Source organism: Hetaerina americana, unplaced genomic scaffold, assembly GCF_022747635.1.
Source record: "Hetaerina americana unplaced genomic scaffold, ioHetAmer1.1.p SCAF_48, whole genome shotgun sequence".
NCBI lineage: Eukaryota > Metazoa > Arthropoda > Insecta > Odonata > Calopterygidae > Hetaerina > Hetaerina americana.
The window spans coordinates 231939-251325 of NW_027287073.1; the positions used below are offsets into that span (position 1 = coordinate 231939).

General features: G+C 36.3%; 2 protein-coding genes and 1 long non-coding RNA gene across 4 annotated transcripts in view; 2 read left to right on the top strand and 1 right to left on the bottom strand.

Moving 5' to 3' along the window:
* The window catches only part of PKD (serine/threonine-protein kinase D3), a 39310-nt gene extending 35873 nt beyond the window's left edge, over positions 1-3437 (top strand). The window contains exon 18 of the mRNA XM_071591489.1: positions 664-3437. Within this exon, the coding sequence (XP_071447590.1) occupies positions 664-768 (105 nt within the window). The 3' untranslated portion in view covers positions 769-3437. The remainder of the gene's footprint in view (positions 1-663) is intronic.
* Positions 3438-5549: 2112 nt separating this feature from the next.
* On the bottom strand, positions 5550-9680 carry SdhD (succinate dehydrogenase, subunit D). Of its 2 annotated transcripts, none has more exons than XM_071591516.1 (4): positions 9561-9680; positions 9371-9448; positions 8914-9193; positions 5550-6092 (listed from the first exon to the last, which is right to left on the bottom strand). In XM_071591516.1, the coding sequence occupies exons 2-4, from the start codon at positions 9414-9416 to the stop codon at positions 5915-5917; spliced, it is 504 nt and encodes a 167-aa protein (XP_071447617.1). In that variant the 5' UTR covers positions 9417-9448; positions 9561-9680; the 3' UTR covers positions 5550-5914. The 2 variants fall into 2 exon arrangements, with proteins under 2 accessions (XP_071447617.1, XP_071447616.1); XM_071591515.1 differs by having other exon boundaries at positions 9543-9641.
* A 1917-nt stretch (positions 9681-11597) lies between these two features.
* LOC139693371 (uncharacterized) lies at positions 11598-16191 on the top strand. Its single transcript, XR_011702044.1, has 3 exons — positions 11598-11725; positions 11841-12199; positions 15702-16191. It is a non-coding gene; the product is annotated as an uncharacterized lncRNA (long non-coding RNA).
* The last annotated feature ends 3196 nt before the right edge of the window (positions 16192-19387 follow it).

The window sequence follows — 19387 nt, forward strand, 5'->3', positions numbered from 1 at the left end:
TTTCATTTTTGATTGGATTCAAGAACCTGATGGAAAATAAGTATCATAGGTACTTATTTCTGCTTTCCATACTGAAAATCATGATTCGATTCATATTTCAAATATGATATCCCCTTTTAAACGGTGCTGTCGAATTCATGTTTTTGTATATTTTGAAATTATTTGTTTTGCTCTGGGCATACTCAAGTTAATGCTGGGGCAATTTTGCCACCAAGATGTTAGGTAGTGGGGATCGTGATGGTGCAGTGGCTAGCATACTGACTTCCCACCGAGTGGGCCAGGGCTTGAATCCTGGAGACATCAGATATTTTTCAGTGGTATCCCGATCCCTACTTGAGGTGCTTTGTGGAGAGCACTTTGAGTGAATATGCCATCCATCGGATGGGACGTTAAACTGTGGACCCCTTGACACCTTTTATTAAGAGTAGGCTAATGCCCACCCTGGGTTTCTCTCTATCCTTCCTCCTTTCCCATCCATCCCAAATGGTACAAATGACCTTAGCTTTCACTCGCCTCCCGTAAAACTACTACTTCGTGGTTAGGTAGTAGGTGGGTTCTTGTGGCCAATTTGAGCAATGCAATACGCAGGAATTTGACGTGCATGTTTTACACCACTGAAGTGTCGCAAGGTTTTGAATTCTCATATTGTTTTGTGTCCACCAGGACTACCAAACTTGGAAGGACTTGCGCGAGCTGGAGTGGCAGGTGGGCTTGCGCTACTTGACTCACGAGTCTGACGACGCAAGATGGGAGCGATCACAGCCCTGACAGGGGCACAACTGCCACCAACACACCAGTACTTGGCCCGAGGAGAGGCATGGTGATGGTCATCGGTGTGACCGAGTCAACAAATGGAGAGCTGGAGGAGCAGTGTCATTGCCGGCCTACCCCTTTGCTGCAACGCAGTGTACTTTGATACTACGCATTTTTTAGATAATCTTCTCTCCCGAGTGATTTGATGGGGATTTTTAATTTATTTTCCTCTTCTCCAGTGAAAGAAAACCTGTCTTAACATAGTGATTTGTTCTCTCCAGTTAGATGGAGAAGGCCTATACTTATTATGAATGTTTGTATAAATAATGATAGCAAACAAGTGTTGGGGAAGCAGCTACTGTTATTTTTGTGGTTGTCTTATTGACCTACCAGTGGCAAACAGCCATCTTGCTCATCAAATACCTGCCCCGCTCCACCCCCTCTCTCCCCCTGCTGCTACTACTGCTACTCACCCTTTCCCTCCCCCCTCTCCCCAATCCCCATGGCACTTGTCTGCAAATCGGGGGAGGGAGGGAGGTGCGTCGCATGTGTAAGGATTGGAGCACAAGGGTGGGGGTGGAGCCCTGCATGTTAGGTTCATCAAAAAAAAAATCTCACGCCAGGTGATCATGTTTGAAGAATTGTACCCACATCTCTCTATAAATTAATATTAGTTTATATATATATATGTATGCATACTAATAGGAGTACACACGAGCATACATACATGCAAAAAATTAACAGTTATAAGCAAGCAGTTTCAGTGGGTCAAAATAGGATTGGTTGAAACTTGGGAGGGGGGGGCAGGGGTTTTCTCTACTTGAGGCGATGGAGCAATGTTTGTGATTATTTTCCATGAATCGTCTAACCCCTTTTTTGATGGGATTTTTATTCATGTGAAGAGGATGTCATCCTTATGAAAGAGTAAGGAGAAATTTTAAATTAAAAAAAGAGTTGTGACACAAACTAAGACAAAGACTGTACAAGGTGATTGTATGACCAACATTTTTATATTTTTTACTTAAAGGTGGTGTTGGACTTTTTTTTTGTTACATTTGAGATTCAATTTTTTAAAATGGTACTACTACCACCTATTGTTTATTGTAAGACTTTAGATTTTATTGTATATTTGCCTAATGTGTGATGACTATTCTATGAAGTTGTGTGTAATTGTTTCCGTGTTTTTTTTTCATGTTTTCTTATTTTCGTGTAGGAACTGCTTTGAAGTGATTCCTCCTCTGTGAATTTTTTACTCTTTGAGGTAACAACGTACCATAACTGCAAATGTGATATTTATTATAACTCTACTATCCTCTTCTTGCATCTGCCTAATTACACCAAATCTAACGTTATCTTCGAAAGAAACTCATTGGTTTGAGTTGATTTTATTATGTATTTATGATGCAACCTGGGTGCATTTATTTTCTGTCTTCTCTTTTCAGTATTAAAAAAAATGGTGAAATATGATACCTTAAAGAAGCAAGCACCCCCAAAAAACTACATCAACCTTTCTCTAAAATTTCATATATATTTTTTGCTGTAGTTTTTTTGAGTGGGTGAAAATAATAGGTACACTTGTTGATTAGACGTTAAACATGTGGGCCAATTGTGGAGGGAATGGCTGGGACCACAATCCCGAAGTTGCTCACCGATTTGGATTGCTAGGTATATCTTTGTGGGGAAGGATTGTGTTGTGAGACTCCCATCACGTGAGGCGTTGCGAAGACGTCTCACGTTGAGATGAGTCAATTAGGATGCTCACGTAAGTTTTAGGGTATGGTGCTGACATAATAGGAACCAGATGCCTGGAGTGAAGTGGGTAGAACTTCACTGTTAACACAGCATCTGATTAGCTGCCTTGAATACAATAGACAGCATTTTCCAACTCCACTATACAATATATTACCATCAGCAATCAATGATCACTCCAGTGTAGCAGTTACATTTCAGTGCAGCAGTGATAGACTCCAGTGCTAATAGCATTTTCTGAAATCAACAACTTAGAGCCTAAAGTGTCCAAAATATAACCTGCTAATCTCAATTATTTGTATAATTAGTTTTTCAATTTACCATTACTGGTAAAAAAAAATTTCAGATTTCCTAAATGAATTGAAATCTTGTAATTTTAAATATGCAAAAGCATGGAATGAAATTGACTTGTGCAATATTGTTTTTTTTTCATCCTTAATTGGCCACAAATTGATTTGCCAAACTGTCTTCCAATGCCGTAAGCATAATGATTTAATGTGGTGGTGTGAAGAGGTGTCTGAGAGCTTTAGACATAAAAAGTAAACATCTTACTATCCACTTGACAGTATTATAAAAATACGGTTAATTAAAATATGTAAATCTACCCGTCTGAAAATTTAAGCTAAGACAGCTAAGAAATGTTTTAAAGGTTGACCCTTGAAATTACAGCCTGCTAGGGGGCAGCACTGTGTGATCTGTGAGGAAGTAGAATAACTTTTTCTGGTATTTAGTTGTTGTAACTAAGCGGACTCATTTTAGTGCATTTATTAATATTGTTGTAACTTGTCATAACAATTCTTCCATTCTCATGATTGTATGGTTATAGAATGGAAAAAATATGTGAATCTCCAAGTTGTAGCTTGTCTCAAGAAATATTTACAGAATCATGGTTGTGGGAGGCATGAAACAATTTTTTTTAAATATTAAAGAATGAAATTGTTTGCTCAGTGTTTTATTTGTGGATTGATTTTTGTTATAATGAAACAGTTTCTGGCGTCACTTGGTGGAAATTCTTCATATTGAAATTAAATTTAAAATACTTTGCATTTCCACATAAAAAACTTTTTTTACAACCTAGGTTTCGTTATGGTATAACATCATCAGGTAAAAATTAAAGTCAAACACAGTATATATAGCTCTGGACGGAGGGGAAGAGGAGGGAGGGAGGAAAACAAGGATTGATTGAGGTAGGAAGAGGGGGCGGAAGAGGATTGGTAATATTGATAAATTATCAGGCTGGGAGAAGGAATTAATACATTGTGGAAAATATGAAATAACAAAAAATACATTGTTGAAAGAGAAAAAAAATTTTATTCAAATATTGTCGAAAAAAAGAAACCTAGGTCGTAAAAAAAGTTTTTTATGTGGAAAGGCAAAGTATTTTAATTTCAAGATTTTTGTTATATTTTAAAGGGTGTCGTTCAACCCAAGATTTTTTTGGAGTTTTCCAAATGAGATTGTAACCCTTAGGTGATTCTTTTTAAATTACCTTGCATAGACTAAAGATCTCTTACTCTAACATGGTAAAGCATTGCTTCCACATGCTATTTAAGAATTATGGTGGAGGCCGTAAGAACCTAACTGAGGCAGAGCATAAGAGAGTAACAACAAGCTGGAAATCTGCTAATAAGAACCAAAGAATTCCACCTTGGAATGCCATCAGAAAATTTTAAACCTTTTCAACAGTTTAAGTTACCTGAGAACAAATTCTACGTATAATTTCTAGCATAGGATTTAATCCTTGTGCAGTGCAAGCTGCATTGCTCCCTACCAATGGCAGCACACTAAGTGATTTTCAACCAATGGGAGACCAGATTTGTTCCAGTCAAAGGAATAATACTATCAAGGATGCTGTCAAAAAGATAAAATCTCTCTATGGTCACAATTTGAAATGTAGCATTCTAATGAAGAAGATTTGTTCTTCAATTAAATAAACTTAAATCATTAACAGAAAGTAAAACCAAATCAGATAATTTATTTTGTCCATGGTTATAAGTCACAGTGCCCCTGTAGGTCATAAAACCCATATGTTATTCTATTTTTTTCTCCAGGGCATCATATGGAATATTGTCCCAAGGATCATCTGTATGCATGTTTCACGAAGTTTTCTCGATTTAAAAAATATTTTTAGATCCATACTTGTTGCTTTCTATAGGATACCATGGAGACCCTAATATTTGCCATGTGTCTTTGACAAAAAAAATATCCAAGTTACCATAAACCAGCAATTGCATATTAAAGTCTAATGGCAATGGGAGCCAAAATTATAATGCATTACCAAACTTATTAAAAACAAGTTATAAGTTATGTGGTTTCATATTGAAACTCATGAACATCCTTGTAATGTTATTGTTCGAAGAATGAATTTTTCTACAACAAGTAGTTGTAGTACATTCTGTTTCTATTTTATCCTTTTAAATGTATATGTTCTTTTTTTAAACATGTTCATATTGTTGAAATGTACATGTATTTTGTAATTTTCTTTGTTTGACTTTGGTCGGTATTGTAGTATGGTCAATGGATAATATTAGCATTATTATTAATACCACTTATGAGTCAGAATCCCTGTCAACAACTGGAATGCTTCACCAGGGGTGGCAAAGAAGTTTCCTTTTATGAGCAATGATTCTTTGAAAAAATAGTTTTCATGAGCTAAAATTGACAAATCTAAAAAAATTCTCCAATTCTTGTGCATCACCAAACTTCATTTTATCCAAACAGAGTTCTCAAAGAACACCTTGGTGATAACATTCTTGCATGGCCCAGTGAGCCCACTGTGAAGGTCTTAATATTAAAAACCTTCTCAAGGAAAGAAGGTAATTCTTGTCATGCTCTTGTTGCAGAACTCATGTTCCACAGTCAACATGTTGCCAAATATCTCTCTCTTGAAAGACACTGCCAGTTGCCATGGTTTGAAAATACATTCCCTGTGGAACATCATTCCATTTGACCTGCTGTCCAAGTGCACCCTCATTAGAATCTAGATCTCCATACTACCACACCTATGGCAATCAGCAATGATATTTGGTAGAGAAAGGAAAATTCAGTTGCAAATTCTACACCACAAATTTATTCAGATCATCGAGGTCACATTATACACTTCATTTAAAAAATCATCCTGTCACAACCTTGTCATCTTATTGCCTCTGAGAAGCAACATCCATTAACAGAAGAGAAAAAAGCAATCGCTGCTTTTAAATACAAACGCACTGCAGTTTCACTATTTTTTTTAATGCAAATAAATAGGATAATGAACACAGCCATTATCAAATTTGTCTTGACTTCTCAGTAAATATTGCACTCATTGCTCAGGCACAATTTTGTTTTTAAATATGAATATTTTACAGATGTTATATACAACTATAAATTAAGAATGATTCTACAAATTCTGATATCATTACTCTTGACATTCTCATAGCTTCCAGAGCATCTTCACTAAACCAACAAGACCAACGTCTGTGTAAGAGAAGTAGCAAAGACTGCCCAGTGCTGCTATTGACAGTATGTAGAGTGTGCCCATCGACAAGTTGGCAAGGAGTGCACCAACAACCCTCGGTCTAATGTAATCTTTGATGATTGCTTCAATACCCCTGCACAAAACATAGAAGAGAAAACAGAAATTACTCTGATGCTCAGCAATTAAAAGCACCACACACACTAAAAACTATTTACATAGGTTGGCATTAGTTAACCATACTATCAAAGATCATCACAGCAAAAAATTAACAAATTTATTAAGCAGATTTCCTCCACATTACATAGCTGGAAGGCATTCCTCGTCAAGGGTTTTCAACAATTAAATCAACTGATGCAGGCAGCAGTTCTGCCCTCTTCTATCCTTGAGGTGAGTCTGGTGTGTACTAAACTCTATGAGTTAGGAAGAATTCTTTCAAAAAATCTCATTACTGTCTAATAAATACACAACTTAATTATTAATGATAGGTCAAAGTTGCTGCAAAAGGGGTGCCAACATAGCCACTGGGCTAAGAGATGTTATTAAAGAAAACCTAGGTCTAATTAAAATTTCAGTGATTTTTCTCACTATGTTGAAATATAAGCTTCCAATTCTGATTGACACAATACATTGCTTATGCTATGGAGAGAAAGTCCAGAAGTATTCAAGACAGCAGCCACTACTGGACACAGTATTTTGAATAATCAACAATAATGCCTCCACTCTGACACTGACAATATTTAAAATGTTGGAGGTTAGCCCAAACAGCTTGTTTAATGATTACTAAGAGAACTACCAATGCACGTGTATTTATGTGAAAGGAGTTATCTTTATAGCACTGGCATTATTGAAAAGAAAATACAATTAACCAAGTTTGACAAGGACATTTTACATGTTTCCAAAATTAAAAAAAAATTCTTTCTGGTAAATATGATATTAATAAGTATATTAATTAAGTGCCGATAAATTTCAAATAAATGATACCCGATTGGAATATTCCATTTAAAAGCAACCCAAAGAGAACTTCATATCTCACAAACAAGATTTACAAATTGCTCCAAAGGGATAAGAGCTCTACTCTGTTGTTACAATTAGGCGAGAGGGAAAAGTTTGGGCATTCAAGCTAGGATGATTCAGAGACAGGAGTAAACTGAACCATGAGATTGGGCCAAGAACTGACGTAACTGCAGAAGGACAATTGCCCGTATAATTTAACATGCATATTAACAGTAACTGCATAATCATCTCAATAAAATGTGTGTTGCCTTTACACCTTCACCAAAATTAAATTGATCTCCTTTCACCACTTTTTCCTGACATAATATTATGTCCTATTCACTGATAGTTTTCCATTAGTCTCAACTGCTTGACTCTGATAAGGTTATCTTATAATTGGATCATTCCTCATCAATCATACACCACTGAACTCAAGTCTGTAACTATGAATAATTTCAGTTTTCAATAGGGCCTGCTTGCATGATGGCTAACATGAGCCACAAATAAATAAAGAGGCATTGTTCTCAATAGGGATTCCCGATTCTCATTTATAATCACAATTTGAACATCAAATCTCGTGTCCCAAGATATATCATGAAACTAGCATTGAAACAAAACTCTCCCCTCTCACGCTCCCTCCAAAAATGAGGTAAATACCAGATTCAATGGTGCAAATTAACTTCACCCACCCCCCTCCCATTGACACACACATGAACCTTGCTAACCCTCTTGAAAGAGGAAGACTTGTAGCAGTGACAGACTGGGAATATACTAGACTTGCAAGGATAGCCTCCACAGTAACCCCTCAAAAACCTGATGTCTACAACTATTCAAAAATGGGTCACATATTTATTTGACTGGATAAGTTTTCAAAGTATTTTCCACAAAAATATTTGTTCCAATGATCAGGAGAGGAATATGCTAACCACACTTCATTTACTACCGGGGCAAAGGTCCTGTGAAAGAAATTCTGAGACTAACCTAGAGGGGAAGTGTGTCAACATGACTAAATGTTGACAATCTCAACATGAATAAATGTTTATCTATAATAGTGGATTATACCAAACAATCTCAGCCATTTTATGCAACAATATGATAGTTGTATTTTCATTCAAATTTATTCCATAAGGCAACAAAACCATGAACAAAGTTAAGTAGGAATTAGAAAAAACAAATACAACTACGGTCACATGTAATATAATACAGGAATTTTATTAGAGAATGTGGCAGCTCGGTGGCATTAATTCATTATGGTTCCAGTTGGTGGTACTTCCTCAGGGAATAGAGTTCAAAGTTCAACCAACACACTGTTATGTTAATGAGGACAAAGAGCAATAAACCAAAAACTCAAATATAAATACAATTAGAGACAATGTGGCCACAATGATCTATTTATTTAACCTTATAATGGAAATGTTCTGCTGAATGATCATACTTCCAAAGACGGCATGAATGATGCATATGCCGGGATATTCCCACTTAAATATAGAGTTCCAACTAATGATGAACTAAAGAGGAGGAAAATGAGTGAGGCGTGGGTGACCCAAGACCACAACACCTGCGAATTTTCTTTCGAATTTGGACGATTGGTTGGGTGAGACGAGAGCACAACTCTTTCTGACTATAGCTGTTGAGAAAAAGGTATACTCGTGATTCATTGACGGAAAGTAGTTTTTCGTTCATTGTTCACTTTGAGAATGATAAATCATTAATACCTATCATACGTCAATGACAAGACTTAACATCATCGGAACATCAAGCTTTTTGCAAGATAAAGATTCATCTCGATCAATTCCCTGAAAATACATCGTTTCAGTTCACTTTATTTGCATTAGGTAACTAAAAAGTGACCAAATCCCATGAAGTAACTAATATAACACAAGGACCCTAAATATAACAAAAGGTTTCCAAAAACGTTTAGATCTATTAAGAATAAAAGCCACATAAACCTCGATTCTTACCAGTGAGAATGCATGACCAAGGTGAGCGCCAATAAATAATCCATTGCGGGAGAAGGAAAAATGAAAGCTCCGGGGACTAAGGCAAGCATACCAATAGAAATGGTACGTTCTACAGTCCATAGTTTGGGATAATCCACTGTTTCAGAGGCTAACTGCTTGGGACTCACTGAGAAAGGCTTGGAAATACCAGAGCTTAACACAGTTTTTCGGCTCGCTAAGTTGCTAAAAACTGCCGTAGGCCGTAAAACATGATAGTTCAGGCAGGGTTGTGAAGTTAAAGCTGCAAAAAATAGATTTTACTGTAAATAGGGTCAAAGTTACGAAACACAGGAGAACGTAAAACCATAAGCTTTCTCTCAATTATAAGGGGTATTTAATTCCCTGTGACATATGTGTCACAGGTAAAATACGTTTGATAAAGGCAACTAATTAAACTGCATTGCTTAAGCAAATATACCTATGGCATTCCTGGGCACAGACCGAAGAAAACATGAAAGGGCCATTTTTGGTATTTGAGCACCCTGCAGTCTTCACACTGCAAAAGAACATATCATAGGCATGCACAGCATGAAAAATGGATAGGGATTGTACAATAGAAAATTTCTTATCAAATTTCTGATAACACCAACCGATATTTATAGACGAACCTGCAGCAAACCGGATGAATCAGATGCTGCGAAAGTGAAAAATTACCGTTGCGTCATTGTTTTTGTTAGACATCGGTTGCATCTGCCTGCATTATTTCGCAAATATTTTTTATGGTATATATATTATTAACTATTCCGCGGTAAATATCTATTATCTTGTTTATAGTTATCCAAACAATTCAATATTCTCATCTTCTTTCTGTGAAATATTTGGAATTGATATTGTGACCGTGACTATTCGTTGCGCTCTGGCGGCTTTAAAGTAATGAGATCAAATTGATATATTGGTTATACTTGTGATTATACTTAAAATTGTTGAAAATTTGGCTTAGACATCTTAAGTTGTTTGACATCTAAAAAAATCCATAATGTGTATCATATCATAGCATACAATGCAATTTTCACCAGAAAAAAATGTAAACTGACTTTTATGTGAATAGATATTGGTGATGCATGCAATCAATTTGGTATACATAATTTTGTATTATTGTAAGTGCATAAACATATCAATATTATCATAGCAACTTGATGCAAAATAAATTTAATAATGTTTCAGCTGATTTTTACTTTAATGTTGAATTAGGTGTGACTTATATTGTCGGATACTCTTGGCCAATTATATTTTGTAAATTGAATGTGCAATCCAACAGTCAGTAATTTCATATAATTATTTGACAGGGTACCATTAACGGTAGTTTTTGGATAGACACACAGAATGCCCCCAATATTTATTAGCTTCAACTAATAATACACAGTAAATATAAAATGAACGTACCTACGGTCGTGAAGCAATGAAAACAACGAGATGGCCGAGATCGTAAACTTGATTGGCAATAGGTTTGTAAAGGGGAGGAGGAAAAACAAAGTTACAAGGGGAAAGATAGGCCCTGTTTTCGAACAAACCCGAGTGAATGAGCAAACGTGTGAGTAAATCCGTTTTATAATGTTTTATTCATTTGTGTGATTGACGGGACACTGGCATAGAAGGAATCCTTGTAAACCCTGAACGAGTGTCATTGCGAGTCACGAAGGACTAACACACCCAAGCGAACGGGAACTTGGACCTTTTCTTTTTAATTTTTATTGCTTTTATTCCAGTGTGACTACATTCGGCCCCTGGCATAGGAGACATCCTTGCAAACCCTGAGTGTGTGTTTAAATGCGATTTACGAGAGTGACTGTTATTCATTAACACACCCTAGTGATCGAGTGGTTGTGACTTTATTTTTTATTAATGTTGCCTTTTTGTGTGTGATTGAGGTATACATGGGTCAGTTTCCCCAAACACACCCAAGTGACCATGTGTGTATTCCCTATCTTTACCCTTACTTGTAACTTTGTTCTGCCTTCCCCCTTTACAAACCTAGTGCCAATCAAGTTTACGGTTTCGGCTATCTTGTATTCATTAATAATACACACCCTGACACCGCACACCGCAATAAACCCTACTACACACTCTGCCTTTATTCCAGTATAATTTTCCTACCCCTACTTCGATTGCCTTAAGTTCTTCATTCTGTCACAGTCTGCAATATCCCATCGCCAATCAAAATGCTCTAGATTAACCTTTTCTGGGCCATTTGCATTTTTCCCAACACTCCTCTCCTCCAATACGTTTCTATCAGCTCACTTTAACCTAGTTTTCACCTACGTAAGGGGGTGGATAATACACTGATCTGCTAACCGTAAGGGCGCGGGTTTGAGTCCCACCTCGGGTATGGGTGTTGAGACCGCTCTGAGCAATTAACTTTGAAATTGCTTCTGATATTCACGGCATGATTTACTATAAAACAACTGCTCTCATGATCTAGGGCTCTGTACTTATTTAGATTTGCACTGCTTGTGACCATCATTTTTATTGTTAATTAATTGTAATGTTACTGGGTCTAATATAATTCTTCAATAAAAATATTTTCGGAATTACATATTCGAAATCGGCGGGCCCATTGCGGTAGTGTATAAAAACAACGTGACATTACTCTGATGTGTAGGTAATGCCATCTCGTAACAGATCGTTGAACTAATTCGGCTCTTAAACGTATCAAAATTATAGACATGGCTGATAATCGCAGCTTGAAATGGAAGAGAAAACATCACATTCGTTAGATATATTTTTATGGCTAGAATATGTTAATAATGGAAGATGAGGATGATCAAATCAATAGGTAATTTGTTACTCATTTTGCTCTTTTTTGTACACCACATCTGCTTTCCGCGATGCGTTGCACATTGTTATTTTACTTTTAAAGGTATACTCAAATTAAAACTAAATTTTTGCAGGTGTCTTCGAGGTCCTATATTAGTTTATGAATCCACATCGCAGAACGTACCAGTTAATTTAAGGCTTCTTCTGTCTACATTTAATGAAAATGAGCTGACCCAATGTGATCATTTGGTGATTCTGGCGTATACTCTGATGGTGGAAATGGGTTTCTTACCATCCCATTTAGTCTGTAAATTTAAGGATGACAGTAGGTCGCCGACATTTAATATTAATTATATCCGTGCGGCAAAAACGATGCCAGCGAATTTTAAACATGTCGATGGTGTTTATACTATTGATTTTGTTTTGCCTTCTTTACCGGCCCATGTTTTGTGCTTGACAGCACAGACGACAGATAGCATTGTTGTTTTCACGGGTGAGTTACAATTTTAAATTGAATTGTGTTGCCTATCGCACGTCAATGTTATTTTAATTGTGAAAAATGTATCTGTTATGGAATGCGTGTTTGAGAGATACAGCTCGTTTCACTAAATTTATTGCACTATTGTGAATATTAATTGGCAACGTAATGCCCCACTTTATTTCCTTTTTGCCATTTGGAATTTTAATATTCAGCTTTTGTTTTGTAATTTACTATATGAATTATTGTATTAATTGACCAGGCCCGGGCGGTTTGAACGCTTAAGTTTGCAAAAGTTGTGCCATCCCGTTGGTTCTTCCATCAATTGTGTTCGAGGGTTATGAGAGATTTTTGTCTACTATAATGGACAAGAAGTTATCAAACTGTTGAAAATGGGGAGAAGATGTGTGTGTTTGATTAGAAAAAGAGCAGCGGGTAGATGAAATAGTGGTGTTTATTCGTTTGAAGGGAAAGAGGTGTGACACATTCTTCGATGTACAAGGCAGGTGCAAAGTGAGATGGGATGGTAGCAAAAGACATTTCAATAGCGCCGGCGATTTTCGAATATTTAATACCATACCATGGCACCACAGTGATCAATCCTAAGGTTGGTGTGAAAGGCGAGGTAGGAGCTAACTTAATACAAAGCCCAACTGCAAATGAAATTCACGCACCAGGCTAAGGGGGGCAGTTACTTCTCGAGGTTTCCTTGAGATATTCGGTTTTCCGAAAAAATCCCACAGCTTAGTTGAAGCTAATGTATTTAGAGGATTCATATTGAAACTAATCTGTTCCCTCCGGTCAGTAGCCCAGGGATCCACCAATTGAGCAATGGATAAGTGGAACAATCAATGGATAAGTTCCACAAAGTTAAGCTTGAAATGATCGATTTTGTGCGGCTTCTTTTCATTAAGTTATTGATGTGATCAAATAGTCCTTGATCTCCCTTGTGAACAAATGGTCCTACATTTAATGTGAATCAAAATTTAGCTATAACAACAAGAAAATATATTGATGACTACTACCTTTACAACTTACAAATTTAAACTGAATTGCCTTATCTTTAAATTTACAATTTAAGTTGTACAGAACTTAACTGCATTAACTGGAATCATCAAATTCAAATTTTTGTGTGATCGTCTTTTATATATCCTTTGGCGAATTTTATTTTCTCCCAGGCATTTTAGCATGGTGAAACATTGAATTTATGTTTTGCTGACAGGGAGAGAGGGAATATATGGAAGGGGTGTGGGATAGAGGAATAATACTAAAGTTCATGAGGACTATGAAATCTCCAAGGGATGAAGTTAATGTGGTGGCTAGTGTACTGGCTTCTTACCTGAGAACCTGGTCTTGAATACCAATGTTGGCTGAATTTTTCATAAATATCATGCTCCTTACTCGGGTTTCATGGAGACAGTTCTTCATGTGGAGTCCTTTGAGTGCAATGTTAAATTCATGTCATTCATTCCCCTAGTTACTGAAAAACCTACCTGTACCAAAATACCTATTTTAAATGGTGCAATGAATTCAGCTGTCAGTCATTTCCCCTAATAACTTTTATTGGTTGGTTTATAGACTTCTTTTCCACATTATTATGTAAAGATCCTAACCTATATACTACATATTGGTGACAATGGGGATGGCATCATTGTCAGCATTATTAATTATTAGTGGAAAGAACTATCTTTCTAAGCTTGGTGGAAGATTTGATGCATATTCCACATGCTTGTACACAAACATAGGACACTTCAGGCAAAAACATCACAATTTAAAAAAATACTATTATATGCATATAAATATAACCATAAACACAGTAATCAACCTGAAGATTGGTTGGGTAGGTGATGGTAGAGTTCACCCAGTACTAGGCCCAACAGCATGTGAAATTCACACATCTGGGTTAGGGGGCCAGATCCTTTCCCTGTGCTTTTTATGGTTTTCCTGAAAGATCTGGTGCCTGAAAAACACACATCTTGGAAGGCATTGATGGAAATCTCGTTCAGGCACCTCATAACGGCCTCTTTGGCATAATCTAGTGGTCCAAAATGGTACTCAAAGGGATTATACTTGAGTTATACTCTAAGGCCCATGTCTTGTCTCCAGTAACCATCTATTCTGACATAATTGTTAACTGTTACTCTTTTTCTTATGCGATTGAAGATCTTCTATTCCAACTAATTCATGACAATTTTTGTAACAATTGGGGGGGAGTGGCCAGCCTATACCTAACCCATTAGCCCCTTCTTTTGCATCCAATTGAACAGAGAAGAGTTTCACTCCACACAAAGTTGGAGTGATTTTTGCATCTCACATTTGATGTGGTCTGGTGGTATACATTCGGATTGTATAGTTTGCTTTGCTATATTTTATAGTCTCCTGTTTCAGAATGAAGGGGAATACGTTCCGGATCAAATGACACCAGCTTGGTGATAAGAGTAACATTTCGGGGCCATTCCACTAAAAACACTGAACTTAAATGATCCTGAATTTGGGTTTAATAGCATAATGTTGGCCAAAAAATGAGTTTAATTTTAAGACTAACTTAGTGTGCTGGTGTACTCACACTGACCACTACAGAACCAATTGGCATCTTTTATATGAACCTTGGGTGAGTCATACATTTTTGGAGTGTGCGGATTCATATCCCCAGGAAGAATTTTCCTTTGTTGGTGAATAGAAAAGGCATAATTATACGGAATTTTTAGATGAATAATCCATATCTCCCTCTGCCATTACACTAATTAGCCACAAAGTCTCCAGCATAATGCATCAGTCACATTTAGTAATTCACTATTTTTATTCATACCATCAGCACTGACTCCCAAGTGATGATATGTTAATTTTATCTTTTGAGCTTTTATCAAATAACAATGTTTTCGTACTTTCTCAAATAAATCATTAAAATAATGGTACTTCATAGATACAATAACCATGTCATCAACATTCTCGAATATGCAATTAGACAGAGGCTGGACGTTCATTTATCATACCATGCAATAGCATTGTACAGAACAGTCTTTTCAGGTAGGAATTTTATTTTATAATCATCAACCCAAACATGTAAAAGATGCCATGACTATTAATACATTTTAAACTAAGTTAAAATTATACTTACGGGCAAAAAATTACTACAGTACAGAAGAATTTTTATAACGATACCAAAAAAGCTTTAAAATAACTCATATCCTCATAACTCATATGTCCTCAGGGCTTTCTGGTTTGTCCTATATTTTCAATTGGTGAAAAATAACAGGACTGTTGAATATATTATTATAATGGTGCCATACCGAAGCGACTATTGTATATTTCAAGTATTGTTTTTGTAAATTTCGATTTATCTAAGTCTTCATGTAAATTTCACCATAGGATGAATAAATATAATAATTATTGTTAAACGTTGTTTTCATATTGCAAATGGCAATCTAACTCAATATGCGCTTCGATACACATATTTTAAATTAGTGAGGTCATGCATTTCATCTTTAATCCGTCATCTTTCTTTGATCTCTTCCAGCCTGGCTGAGGGGCAGTGTTGGGGCACCCAGTTGGTGCATTGCTTTAGAGAGCAATCAGTATGTGATGAGGACTCAAACTGAATTCATGAGTCACAAGTATTTCAACTTGAAATCATTGTCCATACAGTTCAAGAACAGTATTCCATTACCAGCTAGAAGTTATCTGAAATTTTATGGGAATATTGATGACAGCTGTCTACTTAATTTACCTGAGGAAATGAAATTAATGATTATAAGTTATCTAAATCATCAGCAAGACATAATTAACTTGTCTAAAACATGTGTTTCTATGCATGAAATATGTCGCTCAAAAATTTTACCATCCAGACCAAGATTGCCCTTATTTCTTTTAAAATGGAATCATTGATCACAAAATCTATTTACATCAGAAAATGTTAGCTTAACGTGCTGTTTCCAGTGTTTTCATCAATAACAGAATTTTATATGTCAAAATGATTATTGTGCCGCAATAAAATTCCATAGATCCTATTTGAATTACCTCATTTTTTAAATAATTTTCAAATCCTGATATTGCAGCTTTATACCTGATTAATGAGTGATTGTTTTTGTGCTTGCCACAGCTTTTTAGCTAAAAGCAAAGGAAATGGTTATAAAATACTGTAAAACGTAGCATAATATGTATGCATACATACACAAGTTGAGGCAAAAAATATATACATCATTATCATCAATATTTCAATCCTAGGATTGGTTAACTTCAGTCCTCAATTCTACTCTGTATGTATTTCGACCTCAGCAAGGCTTTTGATACTGTGAATCACCCTCTACTCTTAAAAAAACTTCATTGTCTTGGTATTCGTGGTGGAGCTAATAATTGGATTCCATCATACCTGAGCAATAGATCCCAGCAAGTTGTTATCAAATTAAATGGTTGTTTTTACCCCTCACTTAAAAAAGGGGTAACTCAGGGTGACCACAGGGTTCTGTTTTGGAGCCCATTTTGTTTCTAATCTATGTTAATGACTTATCTCATATTCTCTCAAATATTCTTGGTGCCCTTCCTGTTCTGTATGCAGATGATACTAATGTCCTTGTTTCATCAACTGACTTAGACACTGTGTCCAATCAATGCAATTTAGTTTCTGATAATTTAAGTGACTGGTGCTCCAACAACCTCCTTGATCTTAATGTTGAGAAGTCCCAAACTGTCTATTTTAATAATAAGAACAAAACAAGCAACTCTATTAGTGTTCAAGTTAACCAAAAGCCAATTCCCCAGGTGGGTAGTGTGAAATTTCTTGGGCTACACCTCGATGCTTCATTGACATGGGAATTGCATATTAATAATCTGTCTTAGAAGCTAAGTGCCAAATGCTTCTTAATTCGATCCTTAAGATCCACGGTATCTCAAGATGTGCTGTTGACTTTGTATTATGGGCAGTTTTATTCCCACTTAACACATGGTATCTTGTTCTGGGGTTCATCACCCCATGCATCCAGAATTTTTAAACTGCAAAAAAGAGCAGTGAGGCTAATAACCAATTCCCATTATCTTGCCCCTTGTAAACCCATTTTTAGAAAGCTGGGCCTGTTACCTTTTCCTTGTGTATGTATTTTATATGTGTTATTGTATACCTACAATAATTTTACCAAATTTTATAAAAACAGTGCTGTACACAGCCACTTCACAAGAAGTTCTAATGACCTTCATATCCCATATGTACGCACTACAAGTTCTTTGTGTGGTCCAAACTCAATGGGTTTAAAACTTTACGATGTATTACCCAATGAGTTAAAGGGTATCAATAGTTTTTCCGTTTTTAAATCCAAAATTAAAGCAATGTTACTACAGAAAATGTACTACAAGGTTGTGGATTTCATTAATGATGGAGTGTAATATTGTTATAGTGTGCTCGCCATCTTCTATTCTACTCTTCTGACTTGTCCTATATCATGTACTTGATCGCTGGACCAATAAAATTATTATTATTATTTAATGTCAATGCCCTCAATCCTTGATACTTTCTCTGTTTTACGTCCATCTTAATTTGTCATATGTACATGTCTCTTGGTCTTCCTTGTGGAATCTTCCCTTACATTATATTCCTAATCAATCCATTGTACCTCAATGTGTGTCTAATCAATCTATTTCTTCTTTGCCGTAGAGTTCTCTATATCTTATATTAAGGCATTAAACCAGTTATCTCCAGGTCCTATCCTCATCTGCTCTTCTATATACTTCCTCATTCGTTACTTCATCTGTCCATTTAATCTTCAGCATTCTCCTTCAGCACCATGTTTCAAATGCTTCTATTCTTAGCTGGTCCACTTTTCCAATGCTCCAAGTCTCAGAACCATGGAGCGCCATGCTCCACACGAAAGTCGTGACGATTTACCTTCTTGTTCCCAGCCTTAGGTTCTTTGAACATAGTAATTGAATATACAAAGCGAACGGTAACTACAGCCGTATAAATATAATGGGAAGAGTTCACCCCAGCCGTACTCTTATAAATGGGCAAAGGATGGGTGGGGGATATTGGAGAAAATAGAAACAGTAAATTAATTTTCACTTTTTTAGTATTCAAAAAAATTAATTTTTTTTGTATTATTCTAATTTTACTACGTGTGCTTGAGACTAGCATAGATCAATGCTGTATAGTATATCCAAGCCAGATAGTACGTGATTTATTTGCAGTCCTCCATTTCATTGTTCTAACCGTTTGCGGTATTTAAATATTTCAATTATTTTCAGTTTTTTACTATATTCATTGTTAGTCTTATTTTCAGTTAATTATTTAATTTTATAATTTTTATCGATTTACTGTTTCTATTTTCTCCAATATCCCCCACCCATCCTTTGCCCATTTATAAGAGTACGGCTGGGGTGAACTCTTCCCATTATATAGTAATTGCCTCTTCTTCATGAATGCATTCTTAGCTTGTGCCCTTCTTTGCTTGATGACAGTGGACCTTATTTCATCCCATGTTATGCTGCTGCCCTGGTAGATGAAGGTTTCCATTTGCCATATACCCCTCGAATTGTGATGTTGAAATTTTAACCTCCATTAGGAGGTTAATCCACAAATTGTTCATGCATCTCTCAGACTTCTCATATGTCAGTAGGGGATGGAGAGTCCAGATAGGCAAGGGGTTGCAAGCCTTGCTGAGTGAATTGGAAATTCAGTGCGATAGAATGGGATGAGAATGTAAACAACAAAGGTTATTCAGTTTTCCAGGAAGAAAAACTGTACCAAATGTTAAAATAGAAGGGCAAAACCTAAAGCAGGTGGACCAGTTTACATATCTTGGAAGTGTTTTGGACCAAAATGGTCAACAGAGTGGCGACATAATGAAGGGAATTGAATTAGGAAAGAATCCTTCACAAGGAGGGAATTGACAACAGGGATTCTGGGTAAGAATGTTAAGAAAAAGCTCTTTAAAAGTTTGATACGGAGCATAGGTATGTATGGCTCAAAAATATGGTCAATGAAGCAGGATGATAGGCATCAATTGGAGGCTTTTGAAATGTGGGTGTGGAGAAGTACAGAGGTGAAGTGGACAGAAAGAAAACAAACGAGGAAGTGCTAGGTGTGGTGGGGAGAAGAGGAAATTGTTGGGAGAAATCATAAGGAGAAAGGGAAAATGGATGCAAAGCATAATGATCAAGAATGGGATGTTGTATCATTGATAGAGGGGAGAATATTAGGCTAATGAGGGAGGGTTA